The 16,952-nt window shown below is 39.1% G+C and overlaps 1 protein-coding gene across 1 annotated transcript in view; it reads right to left on the reverse strand.

The window, feature by feature from the left end:
* rab6ba (RAB6B, member RAS oncogene family a) overlaps positions 1 to 16,952 on the reverse strand; it is a 123,176-nt gene that overhangs the window by 14,591 nt on the left and 91,633 nt on the right. Inside the window, exon 6 of the mRNA XM_036570387.1 lies at positions 16,304 to 16,397. Within this exon, the coding sequence (XP_036426280.1) occupies positions 16,304 to 16,397 (94 nt within the window). The remainder of the gene's footprint in view (positions 1 to 16,303; positions 16,398 to 16,952) is intronic.

Here is a 16,952-nt window from a genome sequence, read left to right on the forward strand (position 1 = left end):
ATTTTAGTAGATAATTCACTGATCACTTCTACCTCCACAAAGTGTTGGTAGTGCATAATTAATAATATCTGATCAGCAGTGGTCTTATGGTGGTCTCTTTCTATTGGTGGAGAGGTAAGAGGGGGGCTGATAAATTATGCATCAACAAATGGGCTACAATCAGTAACTGTACACCCTCTGTATACAGAAATAATGAATTGCACTGCTGCTTGTACAGCAAAAGAATGTCAACACATAACCTTGTTACAGGCTATATGCAGTATATACTTACACAAAAAGGTTGTCTAGCAAGTAAGTCTTAAATTATTAAAACATAAAACCACTTAAAGTCTTTTTTACTAAGCCTGTAGCAAAACTCCAGTAATCAGATCAGAGACACTGTGGTAAAGTTCTTTCTGTAACACTAATCTCTCTATGGGTTTTATCTAAAAACATACCACATAACTGGAAAGTAGTTCAGTTCTATACAGTTACTTCCTTATGTAAAAGCCATAGGCCTGACTATAGTACTCTTCTTTGTACACAAAGAGGAGGGTATTATGGGTTATGTTATTATTGCTAATGTTTCTCAGTAACTTAATCCATCAAATTCTGTGGACGAGGAGTTTTGTGTTTTTCTTAAACGGTTCATATCCTTTATCTTTTTCTTTGAGGTTTGCTTATAACATTTGGGTAGTTTTATGTACCAAAAAAAGCTGTTTAATTTTATATGACCAATTTTCGACCTCTCTGTATCCCTTACAATTAAACAGGCCGCTTTAGTTACTGTGCCTAAGACTGATATATGTAGATGATCACTGTTCTGATTGGCTGCCCTGTATTGTGCCTCGTTTAAAGCAGTGCAGGCCGAAACAGTCCACATAACATCAGTGCAAATTGTCGGGGCTAAAAAGGTTTTGAAACAGGCTGTACAGGCTGTGCATACACTTCAAGCCGAAATGTATTGTTCTACCTCCAGTTTATGACTCCAAACATTAAAAAAACAGAATGCCAGAAAAAAAGTTTTTTATGTGACAATGTTAACTGTTGTAAATTCCCAAACTAATGATAATGCTAATGACTTTGCTTTAACTTCAGACAGCTAGGCAGATGGTAAGGGTAAAAAATTATTACATTTGAATCAAGCGTTTGGACATGTTTTCAATTTGTGAGCAGCTGACCCTATTGCATATAGAACGTTTTTGGTGTGATGACTGTGTAAATCCAGTAGGCACTCCCATTTCTATAATCTATACGTAGAACTCTTTTGCTGTGTGAATCAGTCATAACAGTACAAACTTCCGGTAGCAAAATGCCATTAACCCACATTCCCATGTAAAACTAACCCTGTCTGAATAGTACTGTCTAAACTACACCGTATTCCCTGTATAGCGCTCTATTTTAGGAGAAACATAGTGGTGAATATCGAGTACACTACAATCCCACGGTGCACTGCTCTAAATTGCGTACAATGACGTACCCTTGCAGACACAAAACATCTATAATGCACTGGGTCATATGCGCTGGAATGTGACTACTGTTGCAAAGTGAAGAGCAAACCCATGTAATGCAAGTGTACAAAATCATTTACTTTACCCACAAATTCTGTTCCCTCCACAAAAGTGTTCTGGGTTTTCTAGGGTAATAAATGTAGTGATTAGGAAACCATTTCAAATACAGCACCTCTATTTTTCTGAATGTTCTGTTCTCTTCTGTTCTCTATTAAAACTGGTGTGTGACCTTGCCAAGATTTATAATTGGAAGAGCCAGTTTGGACCAGACTGTAGAGATAACACCTTAAAGTCAGTATAGTCTCCTCAGAACAGGATAAAGAGGAAAATGGCCTGTTAACATCCCTGTAAGAAGACTTATGCAATGAAGACTTTCTTCTCCAAAGTACCTCACACAACATCCAATTAACTAACATGGTTCTAAGGCCTAGTTTGTACCTAGTATTACCATCCACCTCAAGTGACCTGATCACCAATGGACAGCAAGACGTACAGCCATTTACACCTAGCATTTCCTGATGTCACAAAAACAAACAATAAGAGTCAAATGAATTTTTTTAAAAGATTACCACTCATTTTTACTCATTTTGCTATAAATTTATTACTCATTTGCCAGTCTTCGCTTTATTTTTTTTAATTTGCTGATTTTCCTGATACTTCTATATTTGCTCTTTTGCTTCTGACTTCTGCACATTTTCACAGGAGGGCGAGTCTTAGGCCAGAAACACACTCAACGCAAGTGCGCAAACACAAATGACAATGTTCAGCCAATGCACTGCAAACACACAACCCTTCTGTAAAAACAAGGTGTCTTCTTATGTTACTGTGGCTGTTGGGCCTGTTACGGTCATGAAATCGTACCTGATGATTACTTGCCATACAAATAATTGCAATTAACTATTTAATTGTCTGTTTTTATTCATTTTATGCAGCTATTAAAGTATATGCCTAAAGTGACCAGATTAGCTGTTTAGCATCTTTCTTCCTAACTGCTGACACTTAGTAGTTGTTGACACTCGCAACTGACAACAGAAGCAGCTCAAGCTCAAAATAACAAACATTACGCACTGCTGCTTTCTAAACTTGTAATAGCACCAGTTATAAGTTAGAACTTCTTGGTTTCATAAGATCCATGACGTCTCAATAATAGTGTTTTCTGTTTTCTTTTCCTTACATGCATTTGCATTTAATTTACATTCATATGAATGTGAAAGTCAAGTTTGGAAAATAAGTGTGGTCATCTTTAACAACAGTGATCAGTCTGCAATCATGTATCACTGTGACAGGCCTACGGGCTGTTAAAACACTCAGTACTCAAGGGGGCGACAGAGGGAAAATCAGAAAGGGATCTACAGCCACAACTACAACATGTAGATGAAGCCCTATGAACCACTACAGGCTTTTTAGCACATAGAACAAAGATGATTCTCAGTCAGAGCTTTTATTTAGAGTGACCTCTGTTTGTGATCATTGTTGTAGGCTTCTACCACATAGGCCTTTTGAGTTTGTAAGTAATCCAAAAGTAAGGGAAAGTAATCAGATTACATTACTTACTTACTTATTATTAGGTTAGAATTACATGTTTTAACAGGTAATCAGTAATCTGTAATGGAATACATTTTAAAGTAACCCTCCCAACTATGAGGCTAGCCAACTCGCCATTAGAGACTCGCCTGCTCATCTGCCATGACAATTGACCAGGAGAAAGCACACTAGCGGTACGAGACAGCGTGGTCAGGCTTGGCTGTCACTATAGCCCCCTTATTGTAGTGTTTAGTATGCAGCTCATGTTTGAGCTGCATTATGGATTGCATTGTGGCATATTTTAGAATGCAACAATGCCTAAAACTATGTCTTTGTAGCTTGAAGCATCTGTGTTCGTATATTTGCGTGTAGAAGTATGTTTCTGGCTTTAGAAGACAGGGTTCACCTGCAGTGTCTACTGGTCAACTGATTTGGAGAGACAGGTTTCCTGACATGCAGCTACGCCCACTCCATGAGCCTTGAACCTGTGAACTGCCCCCAACATACCATAGCCATTGCCAGAGAGGATTGCACTTGCATATCCAATATTATGAATAATGTTTGTCATATTCCTTGTTAACCCTTAAATTCCTAAGCATATTACGTACAAAGGCTTATGATTTAGTAACTACAAGGACTTCAATGCAAACTGGTTGAGCTATTCTTAGGTTATAGAAGTGTGTAACAAAAATTACGTTTTTTTACTCCCATTACTTGTACTTGTGCTTTGAATGTTTTGATTCACATTTTACTTGAGGATTCTATTATCTTATTTTAAACCTATGTCACAAAATGAATCTCTGTCTCTGCTCTGATGATGCAGTTAATTAGGTGATCCTTCAGTGCTGTCGGGAGTGCACTGGAATGCTTTAGCGTTCACACTAAAAATGTTACGCAGTCATATGACTGCCTCCAAAAATGGTTTGATTGGCTGATTGGCTCACAACGTGACTCTGACAAATTGGAACCAGTTCACAATGGACTTGGGGCTCTACTTCTTCTCTGTAGGGCTGTTAACTTATGATCAGATCCCTCCAAGACACAAATGAATGAGGCCTTCAGTGCTTTTAAAAACCTGACATAACTTACATATGCATCTTGTTGTTTATGAGTACTATTTTCCTGGTTTATTTCGCTCATTGTGTTTTTCTGATTAACTCAGCAGTATAAATAATCAATAAACAAATACAAATGCATCTATAGCATTTTATAGCATTATATAGAGCTAAAGTGTCTTTAATTCTTAGATGTTGCAGTTATCACCGGCAATAACAAAAGCATGGTGTAATCTGATATTAATTATTTCTCAATTGTAGCTAATTGAAACAAGCAGACAAATCCAGTCAAAAGAGCAGATTTTACCCTTTCAAGCAACAACACGCGAGAAGAATAGAACATTTTTATCATAATTTAAATTTTATATAACATTATTGTTGTGTGTACAGCTTTCTGAAAGGAAAAAACATCCTTTACATTTTTCCATATGTTTATCTACATTGAAACTGCAACTTGAACCTGTTGATACAGATTGTAAACTAAATGTAAATGCAACTCACTGTATAACAATGTAATGAATCACTTTACTATCTAATTACATTTAAACAGTACAGCAAAATGATGATAACTCCAGACTTCTAAGCATTAAACAAGACCCCAGCACTGAAGTCAGAGAAGAAAAAAGCTCAGGTTTTCTCTGTAGCACTGATGCAGGTGTGCCCTCTTAACGGTATAAATAGAAACAAATTCCCATGCAGACCATTCCTATCTGATTCTGTTCCAAGCCAGCTTTAACCTCCCATGTTTTAGATGAGAAACCGACAGCAAAAGGCACTTATAGGAGCTTTTAACTTGTGGCTCTTTGAGATGTGACGAGCAGTGCGAGAGAAAATCTCCTGACAGGACACAGTCCCTGAAACAGTGCTCCCGCACCTGAACCTCCACTAATAGAGCCTCTCCACTCAACCGTCCCGAGAAACTGCAGAAGAATATAGAATAATCAATCTTGCTCTGTCCAAATCCCAGCAAAAAAGGCCAGTTAGTGTATGCATCCTCTCCACTCTCCTCATTTCACATCATCAGTCACACTGGACTAGCCAGAAGTGCACAGGACAGTGGACCATTAGGCAGAGAGAGGGCAGAAAAAAAGCCTATTTTGTTAGCTACCTCTAGGCGATTGCTGTTGACAGGGAAAGACAAAGAGAACCATAAAGCATGTTTTAATGTGGCTGGAACAAAGGCAACAGAACATGATCCATTCCAATTAGGCAGCACACATGCACACACACACAAAGCAAAAGGAGTGACTTGAAAATCAATCAGTTTGGTGTCATTGTACATTCCTTTTTCAAAATTCTTGCCTCTCTTTCTCTTAGTGTTTGTATTTAGCAGCGGCAAACCATGACTATTAGAGTTAGGCCTTCAATTTGGGCCATTATTGTCAAAACGATGATGCAAATTTCCTCTCCTATAGAACGCTGATAGAGTTCTAGTAGTATGTCTGCGATAAGCTAAAGACAAGTCAAATTTTTTAGATTAAACACAAACACTTGTAGCAAACATATTCACATACCTTTTACCTTTAGCAGTTTTCCTGTGACTCTTTCAGTAAACAGCCCTGACATAAATGTGCTGCTGTTTTCCATTTCTACCAACTGACTAAAATACGCTGGTCAGGCTAACACTCATACTCGCAGTCAGTGATGTATTTACAACTTCTAAAATGCCTAGACCTGATGTTTTCTTGCAAACTTGGTCCCATCTTTTGGAAATCAAAATGTGACTGGTTGAATCCACTGTGAGTTCCTAATTAAGTTAGTAGCAAAATCTGATATGTTAGGCCTTCAGTTAGGCTCCTGAAGGTCTAACCAGTGGGAGAGCTAACTTGGCTGTATCTACCTAGATACCACAGAGGAAAAAAGGATCCTGACTGGATCATTTTCCTCTAGGTGTTTCAAGAACTAAACGTTTTTGTTCACAACCAAAAATGAACAAAAAATAGGAGTTTAAATCAGTATACCCACTATGAAGGCTTTATAAAAAAGGACATTTAAAAGATAGAAAAGAAGAGTTTAAGTACAGGTTTACAAGGTATACCTACAAAGGTTGTGCAAAATAATGGTAACACCAAATGAAATACTCAGTGGCCATACTAGGTCCATTTTGTAGTTAGTGACTTTAGCCCATTTGTTGCTACACGAGGGGTTGGCAACGCAAATGTTAAGAAGAGCCATTTTGTCCTGTTTCAACAAAGATCAAGCCACCCTGAGAGCCACAACATTTTATGTCCATTTTATTGGAGTAACATTTTACCGTTTTGACTGTAAGTATGTCTCAGTGTGTGCTAATGTGCTAGTACATGCTAAAAATATTATATAAACGAAAATCCAGATTTGCTTTGCTTTGTTTTAAAAAAAAAGAAGGACAGTTTCATGTAAAATGTCTCAACGTTCAACTGAAGTAACCTTCTCATTCTCCAGCTTCTTGTTTGAATTTTCCAGTTCCATCTTAAATGGTAGTTACATTCTGGCACCACACGCACCATTAAAGGTGGAATTGGAAGAAGCTGGAGAGTAAAATGACTTACGTTTGGCGACTTTTTAGTGGCTGACAGTTTTTTTTTGCGGATTAAACGTATCAGGAAACCAGCTGCAGTGCTTATAAATGCAAATAAGTCTGTCCATTCTTGTCTAAATGATCAACTCTTTCTTTTCCTTGCCATTTTTTTTAGCTACTAGCTAAGTGAGATTGTTGTCTGCTTTGCTGTGTGGCCAGCAGACCACCCCGATATTGAGAGTTAAAGGGTGAATTAGCAGTTATACATTAACTTCCAGCGTTAAAGACATTTTATTATTAAAACTGTGTTAGAACTGTGTGTTAGAACGATCAGAAAAAGCTATTATTAAATTATTATTAATTTATTTTACCTAAAAATCTAATTCTGCTGTGGAGCTGCAAGGGAGCAGTAAAAGAGCTGCATGTGGCTTCGGAGCTGCATGTTGCTGACCGCTGTGCTATACCATTTATCATTTATCTTCCATCAATGGAAAGGGTCCATAGGACTCCCGCTGACCAGATATTATTTGGGGGTGAACCATTCTCAGAACAACAGTGACACCAACATGGTCATGGCATGTTAAAGTGTGTGTGGTACTGCTATGAGTGTATCAGGTGCAGCTGTGTTGTTGGAGTTTTTAAACTCTGTGTACAATTACCTTGTTGGTACACTGTATAGATGTAGTTAAATAGAGACTAGCAATTAGAGAATAGCAGTTAAGAGTCTGTTGCTCATTCTTTTCCATGCACAATATGTATTAGTCATCCTCTAGCCTGAATCAGCGGTCAGTGCCAGACCACAGGACCACTTGTGGCTGGATGTTTTGGTTTGTGGACTATTTTGAACCTAGGAGAGACTCTAAGGTGTTTAAAGGCATTTTCGCAGAGCTTCTTTTCACTTTTGCCTGGATCTGGGTCATCTTGCCCCAAGAGTTCAGTACAATGTCTGAGTGTGAAAGCTGAGTAGGCCAAAGTACTTATCTCTGGGCCTCCTAAAAAAGGTAATCTGGGTTTTGCTTCAAGCGAATTTTGGGGTAACTGCTGTGCTGAACATGGTCTACCAACCAAATAATATCTATTCAGCGGTGGTCTTATCGTGTTCCCTTACTATTGATGGAGGGGGATAATAAATGGTGCAGCAACAGATGGGCTACAATCTGTATCTGCAAACTTATAAGGTACACCTGCAGACATATGCAAACATCTGTGCCCCACTGGTCAGGTTACATGTTTTTGTTGCTTAAATGTGGTGTGTACAACAGTTATGGCACATTTAATATGTTGTGTTTTAATTTTTCCAGTATGCTGAACTCAGTAAAAAATCAGAAACTATATTTAAGTTTGCTTACTGTAGAGGATGTGTTTACCTATTCACTCAGAAAATCAATAAAACGTAATTTGACAAGAAGCATCCAAGATTTTGCTTTTTCTGATAAAACGGCCAATGAGTTATGAACATTTCATGTGGTGTTTCTGTTTAAATGTGTGTAAGAATGGAGTTGTTCAAAATCAGTATCACTGTACAATATGACATGATGACATTGGCTGCCTTCAAGGATTGTAAAAAAGGAGCAAAAAAGAACAGTTAAATATGCTCATTGTCTTTTTTGTGCTGCTGAAACTGCAGAAGATCTGAACTAAAACTAGTATATATAGTACTGAAATATAATCCATTCCACATTCAACAAAGATGAACAGAATTTGATGCATCAGTGCTAGGCAGCACATTTAACACAAAATTTTAAAATCACATTTGGCAAAGAATATATTGCACTGCTCTGCTTGAATCAATATTGTAGCTATCACTTTGCAGTTACCTCTGTGCAGTAATCTGTTTAGCTGATTTTTACTGGTGCTATTGAGCACAGATAAATAAGTAAATTTCACTATTGATTGTAACCCCATCTTTGTCTTGAAATAGATGCCACAGTGTTCAACGACTCAAAACTCAGTAAATAAATGTCTCTTACAGTCCAACAGCAACTTGTATAAAAAAAAGACCGAATGAAAACTAAATCAGGCTATGCAGAACAGGACACCATGCAAAGCTAAAGAAAGGGTAACAGCCTGTGCAATAAAGCTTGCATACATAAGCCTATAATGGCTGCTGTCAACACTACAGAGTAGCTCAGTCAGCAGTGAACAATAGCTGCAGTGGAGTCAGGCATGTGTGTGCATCAGGATCGTCACACTGTATGGCTTTATACGTGTATACTGGTGCTGAACTATTGGGAAACAATAAAGCAATAAAGTGCTCTGTGAATGAAATCACTGTCTGCCTGAGTGGAACTGGGTCTCAACATCTGTATAAGTCTTATTCTCTATTCTGTAGCATGACTGCTAATATCTGGGTTGGATCTTTAAGTGCAACTGTTTTATATGTAATTCTGGCAGCCTATAGTGTTTACAGGCAACCCTAGCTTAAAGTGAAATAGGTCTAAGGGCGTTTTCTCCTATGCTGTATTAGGTGTAGACAAATCTATTTTTTTTCTTTAGCATGGTTTATTTTGACATTTTGGTACATTTTGGTCCACTTCTAAGAGTACCTTGTTTCAGTTGTCTTTTATGATGGACCAGAAAAGGGAATTCAACACCAGGAAATTTTCAAATATAAAGATGCACTAAATATAGATCCCACTTACAGCACAGATCTGATCGGTGAGTGGCAGAGGTGAAAAGGTTTGTACAGAAGGAGCAACGTGGTCAATCTGGTCACAACAGACTAGTTTGGGGTGCTTTTAGTTTTATTGAAATCTGTCTTGTGCTCCTGAAAAGGGAATAATAAAAGGAGGGACACTAAAGCATGACATTTCAAATTTGCATTTTTTTTTCTGTAAGAGCTACCCCTGCTGGACATTATTCAAAAGTAAACTAACTGGTTATGTATTATTTTTATTAGAAATTCTCTACAATGTAAAAGATTTATTGTTCCTACAACATCCTTCAGAAGGCCTTATAATCAAAGGCAGATCTGTCTGGACTTTCTTATAGACCTGACAGTCCTAATAGTATTTAGAGTTGATACAAAAAGGTTTTATAACATAAAAAAACTATTGAGTTTTAAAAAGAACTACTGACACCAGAGTTCGAAGCATAGGGGCTGGGAGGGGGGCGTTGTCTTGGACCTCACATAAGAATAAAGGGATTAATGCCCTCACATGCAGTGACCCTCTTCTTTTCAACATTTTAATCGTGTTCAATGTTAGATTACTCCTCTCGGATCAACAGTAAAGTCGCCCAGCTTGACTTTGTAACATTGCGAGTCTGGAGCACTGAACCATGTTGCTCCATGTTGCTCCGATATATGATGCGCTGCAGTGAGATTGCCGATAAACTACAAGCTTAAGTTCATTTTTTACACTCTTTTACATATACATTTAAAGAAATACAACGTAACCGGTCTGGGGTGGCCTTAAGTGTAGTCAGCCTTTCCATCAGTGAAACCCCCCAATATCCAATATTTATCCAGTATTATCAGACAACGAATATATTGGTTGATGCACCGTCCAGTTAATTACAATGTCTCATCCTAAACAGCACATACTGTTTTATCTGAGAACTGTACACTGTAAAAACATAAGTATATATGTTTACTGACAAAGTATTGTATAATTCAATAGTCAGTGTTTGTTTTTACAAAAAAGGTTGAGTGTATGTGAATAAACCATGCATATACTGTATTTTAACACTGCTGTTGTTAAATTACAAAAATAGAATATAGAAAACAAAAAACAAATTAGCACCCTTATTTTACAGATATATGAGTTTATTTTAAAGGTTGTTAGTGTTATTGTTATGGTAAAATACTGTATATCAGAATAACCAGGAATCTGTTGGATTACAATAACAAGCAGCATTTCTAAGAAATTAAATGATAATTTAGGCATAGATGTAATTTTTACCATGCTTATGGATAAGGGTGATAAGAAATGATTTACTGTCATTAAATGTATTAAATCAAGCTTAAAGGGAAGCGAATACTAAGACAAGAACAAGAACAAACAATGTGTTTGTGTAGTGCTTAAATGTGCCAAAGATGTAACACACTGGTGTCTACTGACTATATTTGCAACATCATCATTTCAAAATCCTAGAAAAAGTAGAAAGACATTTCACACATTGAGAACTAAGAGGAAATAACTGAAGATGTTTAAGAGCAGAATATTCTAGAGACTACTTAGACGACAGAATCAATGCAAAAACAGACTCAGAGCATCAGCATTCTGAAAGGAAGTGTCTCATGTAGACGCAGTGAGTGATGCAGCTAAATCTGTGGCTAGCACGCACTCTTCAGCCCACTCAGTACAGAGGAGCCACACTCTCCCTTCACTAGAGTGAGAGAGAGAGGAAAAACAGCTCTTCTCCGCGTCAGTGCTGCGTCTCTTCCGCCCCTGCGCTTAGTCATCCTGACTCACACTGCTTTGACTACACCTCAGACTACAAAAACCAACCAACGCAGACCGTTCTCTAATATACAGCCACTCAACCCTTCCTGCCGAATGAATGGAGATATAGCCTAAATCTAAACCTAAACCTGGTTCTACTACTAATCCTAATCGTAACAGTAAGGCTGTTGAGATTTTCACTGCATTGTTTTTAATATTTTAAAAATCAGTAGATAATCTAGAGGGAACCTCTTAAGTAAGGTAAGATGAAAATTTTGCAGTCAAACAAATTCACAACAGCCCACCGTAAAGCCACAGACATTTTCCCCAGCTGCCATGAGGTCTGAGGTCAACACTGCCTATTGCCTGTTGTGACTGACCACAACACTGCACATTCTACACTAAAAACTATGGATGCACAATCAGAATAGGCAAACAGCCAAATTATTGTTTTTACTTTGGTGGATCTGTGTTGCAATTTTTTTTACATAAATAGCGTAAGGCAGGTGAATGCAGTCATGTTGTATTTAAAGGCTGCCGTTACACCAGTTAAACAGCTGAAACTGATTTAAAATTGAAACATTTAAAATGTAAGTTTGACTTGTTAAAGAGCAAATGATGCTGTTTATATTGCAAGTTTGGCTAATAAGATGTACTCTGTGTTCCATGTGTTCATTTACCCCACACAGGGTGAACCTTTGGTTAAAAAAAGGCTAATAAAAAAGAAAACAGATTTGTAGGGATAGTGTGGATGATCAGTGCATGCCAACAAAAAATGCAGAGCCTTTGGCCTAAGTGGCCATTTGTCTTGGAAATTTTATTTTGTGTTTCTTTTTTCTTTCTTTTAACAAACCACCAGACCAGCTGAAACTTCACACTTTCACAAATATCTATGATTAATATCAAAACAACTACTTTTCACCCTCTTGCTTGAGACTGAGAGCCTGTTTTGACAAACATGAAACTGAATTAAATCAAATTTTGTCTGGATTCTTCAACTGTAGTGCTAACCTGGCAGAAAATGACAACTACTTTCTAGAGTTCTGATGATTTCTTAGTGGCCTGACATGATGGCTAGGGTATTAAAATATAGCTTTACAGCTAAAAATCAGACTATAAGAACAAAAAAAAAAACAAAAAACAAAACAAAGGGAGTTCACAGTGGAACTGAAGAATTTGTGTGGCTGGAGTATAATTTTGAGAAGGATGTGATGTTCTGTTAAGCATGTTGTCAGTTTACATGCTGTTAAAAAGTGATTCAGTGCTTAACCTAAAAAGTAAGTGACCTGATTGTCTTACAATTTTGTGTTTACTGATCTGTTAATGATTTGTGCTTTACATTCTGTTAACTTTTTATTTGTGTTTCGATGAATGCAAAATTTGAAGGAAACCACATCACTTACTTTTTAAGTTAAAAAAATTCTATTTTCACTCTATACCGAAAGTACTGTTCTGGTAGCACAGAAAACACAATATTCAAAAGTGCAGCTGAACGTGGGTCACCAGGATCGAATGATAATAATCTTTAATCTGGTTGTCTATACCATGAAAAATGTGGACGTGGCAGGCTGGTAGCAACAACTAACAGGTTTTCGGTACTGAAATGTGTGTTAATTGTAAATACAATACAATACAATACAATACATAGACATGTTTTCATAATCTGGCAACAGATTCTTAATTTTGGCCATAAGACTCATAGGCATGTTTTTGTATGCATCTATCCCGGCTTGAGGTCACCCACATTTAGCAGAAGAGTACACCTGTTGATCACTTAGATCAGGCATGTCAAATTGGGGACCTGCTGGGCCAAAGTGCTGCAGATATTAATGCTTACCCTCATCTAATGCACTGAATTCAGCTCATGAAGGCCTTGCTAAACAGCTGACGACCTGAATCAGGTGTGTTTAATGAGGCAGTGTGCTGAAGTGTGCAGTGTTTTGGCCCATGAGGACTGGAGCTTGACACATGTAACTTAGATGCTGGCAATGTTATAATTGTATTGGTTGCAGTTACGCACATTTCATGTTACCATACTTTTCTTTTAGGGTCCATTAGGGTATTTTTGTTCACATCAGATGTAATTTTAAAGCAACTGATTAGTGGCAGATTTTCAGTGGGTTTACATACAGTTTACATACACCAACTTGATTGTCTATTAGATTCCAAAATCACTTATGGTGATGTCTAAAGGCCTATATCTAGGGCCAGGGCATTTTTGCCCTTGATACTATGGGAAAATCCAAAAACTCCTTTGGAGCAACTTTCAACAACAACTGAACATACCACAAACATCTGTAAAAACAACTCTATGCAAATATGAAAATGTTGGGACTGCAGAGATACTGCATCATTCTGAAAGGAGGCACAAATTAACTTAAGAGTACTGAATGAATGGTGATCCAAAAGGTTCAACTGAACCCCAAGACAACAAAAAAGGAACTGGAGAAGGAGTAGAAGTCATCAGTACTAAAGTATCCTACATTGCCATGGCCTGAAAGGAAGAGGACAAGGGATAAAATTCCCTGAGGATTTTATCCTCTTCTTTGAGGAGAAGGTTAATAGAATCCACCAGTCCTTTTTCTCTGTCTCCACTCCTTCCAATAGTCCTTGTCCTCTTGCTCTCAATCCAACCTGTTTTTCTTTTCTTTCCACAGATGATGTCCTACAACTACTGGAATCCAGTAATCCAACCACCTGCCTTCTGTATCCCATCCCATCCAAATTGTCCCAGTCAATCTCCATAGATCTACTTCCCTTCATCACTTTTCTTATAAAAAGCTCACTGTCATCAGGTCATGTTCCATCAGCATTTCAGACCGGTATCACTCCTCTCTTTCCTCTCAAACATTCTTGAGCATGCAGTCTATAATCAACTGTCTCTCTTTCTCACTCTGGATCAGCTCCAGGACATCAACCAGTCTGGCCTCAAACTGGTGCACTCACCAGAAAGTGCCCTCATAGCAGTGACTGAGAAGCTCCAGGTAGCAAAATCAGTCATCAGTTCTGATTCTTCTTGACCTATCTGTAGCTTTTGACACAGTCAAAACCTTGGAATCACTGGCTCTGTGTGTAAGTGGTTTAAATCCTTAAATCTGGAGAGGCGCTCTTATCAGGTAACATGGAGAGAGTCCACATCTATGTCCCACATGGCTCGGCTTGGTGATGTAACATCCTCTCATGGCTTCTCTTACCACTGCTATACTGATGACAACTAATGCTTTCCTTCCCACCTTCTGATACTCAGGTTTCCAGTTTTCTAGTTGGCTTGCCATCTCATTTGAGTACTCTTTGACTGTTCCGTCTGAAGATGCAAAAAGTCTTGATGTGACTCTGAAAGCCCAGCTATCATTCTCAGCTCATATTGCGAACCTGACTCAGTCATGCAGGTTTCTCCTGTACAACATCCAGAGGATTCGACCCTTTCTCACTCAAGAGGCCACGCAGGTGCTGGTTCAGTCTCTTTTCATCTCAAGGCTTGACTACTGCAACTCATTCTTGGCTGGTCTTCCTATGTGGGCCATCAGGTCCCTGCAACTCATCCAGAATGCAGCAGCACAGCTTGTCTTCAATCACCTTAAGTTCACTCATGTCACTCCACTGCTGCGCCCTCCTCACTAGCTTCCTGTAGCTGCATGCATTAGATTTAAAACCCTGAGGCTTGCCTACAAAACCAAAAACAGACCAACCCCTCCCTCCCTAATAGCAATGGTCAAAACTCAAACTGTACCTCGAGCACTTCAAGCTTCAAGTACAGCTCAGCTCGACCCTCCACCCTTCAAGATGCATGGACAAGCATCTACACTTTTCCCTGTCCTGGCAGATGGGCTGGTGTTCTTTTATCCAAAGAACACTAGCCCAACTGTCAATCATGGGGGTGGTAGCATCATGTTGTGCAGGGTTTTGATGGAAAAAGGACTGGTGCACTTCAGAAAACAGATGCAATCATGAGGAAGGAGGTTTATCTAGAAATGCTGAAGGAACACCTCAAGACATCAGGCAGAAAGTCAAAACTTGTTCACAACTGGGTTTTCCAGCAGGACTATGATCCTAAGCACTCCTCTAAAGTTGTGACAGAATGGCTTTAAGACAACAAAGTGAAAGTATAAAAGTGGCCATCACAAACCTCAATCTCATAGAAAATCCATGGACTGAACTGAAATGGTGTGTTTGAGAAAGGACGCCCACAAAGCTGACTGGATTATACCAGTTCTTTTAGGAAGAATGGGCTAAACTTACAGAAAAGTACTGCAAGAGGCTTGTGGAGTGCTACCCCAAACATTTGATTTAAATTAAGAAATTAAAAGGCAAAGCCACCAAATATGAACAAAGTGCATATAAATTTTTGACCCACTGTAAATCTGATATAGTAAATACAACCTGAAATAAATCTCTTAGCTATTATTTTAAAATGAACCACTATGGAGGCACATACTCTAATGGATGACACAGGAAATATGTGGTAACAAATTGTGAAGAATTGTGAAAAGTTGAGTTTGAATGTCTTTTGCCTAGGTGTATGTAAACTTCTGGCCTCAACTGTAAATACACTATAATAATACACTGAGGCATACGCCGCCCTCCGGGCCCCGACGATGACGGCCGCGAGAGCCGGCAGGAAGGCGGGGCACGAACACCCAGCGGCGGCGAACCTCATTGAGGACGGTAGGGAGAGAGCCGCGAGTGTGGAGGAGCCGGAGCGCAAAGCCCGTGCTCTGCCGAGGGACGCCAGTCACGCGAGAGTGACGGCGGCAGGAGGAGGACGACAACGGTGCCGGCCACAAGAGGCACGAGCGAGTCCCGAGGTCCGCCACCCGAGCCCCGCCCCCTGGTAAGCAGTGAGGCCGCTTCACTACACCTCATGTTCGACCCAGGCGGCCGAGCTGCAAGCTGGGGGCGGTGACGGGGAGGCGGAGCGGTGAGCTCTAGTTCCGTCTCGGCTCGGGTGCTCATGCCTTTTAAAAGAGCTGAGAGGGAACAGAGCGAGAGAGAGAGGGACGAGCAGCAGCAAGAGACTGAAGAGCTGAAAAGCTTGAGTGTGACTGAAAAGTCTAGCCAGCTTAAGCCACTGAAAAGTGGCCAGCATAGTTTGGTTGTTTTGAGTTGTGTTTACTTTGTGGGTAAATAAAATATGGCTGCTGCAACTGTGAATCCTGCCTCCAGCATCCTCCTTGAGCCCGGGGTAGCACATGCCATGCTACATACACCTTCATCTATTCTGGCAGGTATAAATCTGCTCCATCATAAATCAAGACAAAATGGTAACAAATGTATGCCGGTTTATACCTAAAACAGTTTGTGTCCTGTAAGAAGCACCGATTTTTGTTCTACATTTTATTAAGAGGAACTCACCTGCTTGACATTGTAGCCGGTTTTGGCACTTGTCTCGATAAACATCACGCTCAGCTCCTTAGCCCTCTGCTCTCCCTCCTCAATCGTGATCTGCCTGTGAGTGGAAAAACAGACTAATTACTTCATCATGAACTACATCTCAGACCACAGCTCTTTAGTTCAGGAGAATATGATTTTAAATGAATGCTATTATATGTATGTGGTTGTTGTACTATAATGCAAAGAGGCAGAAGCATTAAAGGCCATATTCTACACTATATTTGTTCCTTACTTTTTTCCTTGAAAGTCACTTACAACATTTGTGTGTCAAAAAGAGTGGGAATTCAGTTTTACATAAGCATTTTCCAACGTCAAATTAACTCTTAGACCCCTCCACAAAAGAAATAAGGCACGCCCCATTCAAAAAGCAGGGTGAGTTGAAATGTATGACAAAAACTTGTGCGAGCACCGTTACAAATTATTAAAACGTAAAAACAAACTTCCATTTGCCACCTGACAGCCAAGAACAGCACAATGTTTAATCTTCCATTTTAGCTAACTTTGCTGTCTGCAGTAACAACACTCTGCATTACCTCAGTGTAGATGGATGGGCTGAACTGCTGCAGGCTGAAAAGTGGTCATATGTAAATGTGTTCATGACCATTTTTCC

This window comes from Colossoma macropomum, unplaced genomic scaffold, assembly GCF_904425465.1.
Source record: "Colossoma macropomum unplaced genomic scaffold, Colossoma_macropomum, whole genome shotgun sequence".
NCBI lineage: Eukaryota > Metazoa > Chordata > Actinopteri > Characiformes > Serrasalmidae > Colossoma > Colossoma macropomum.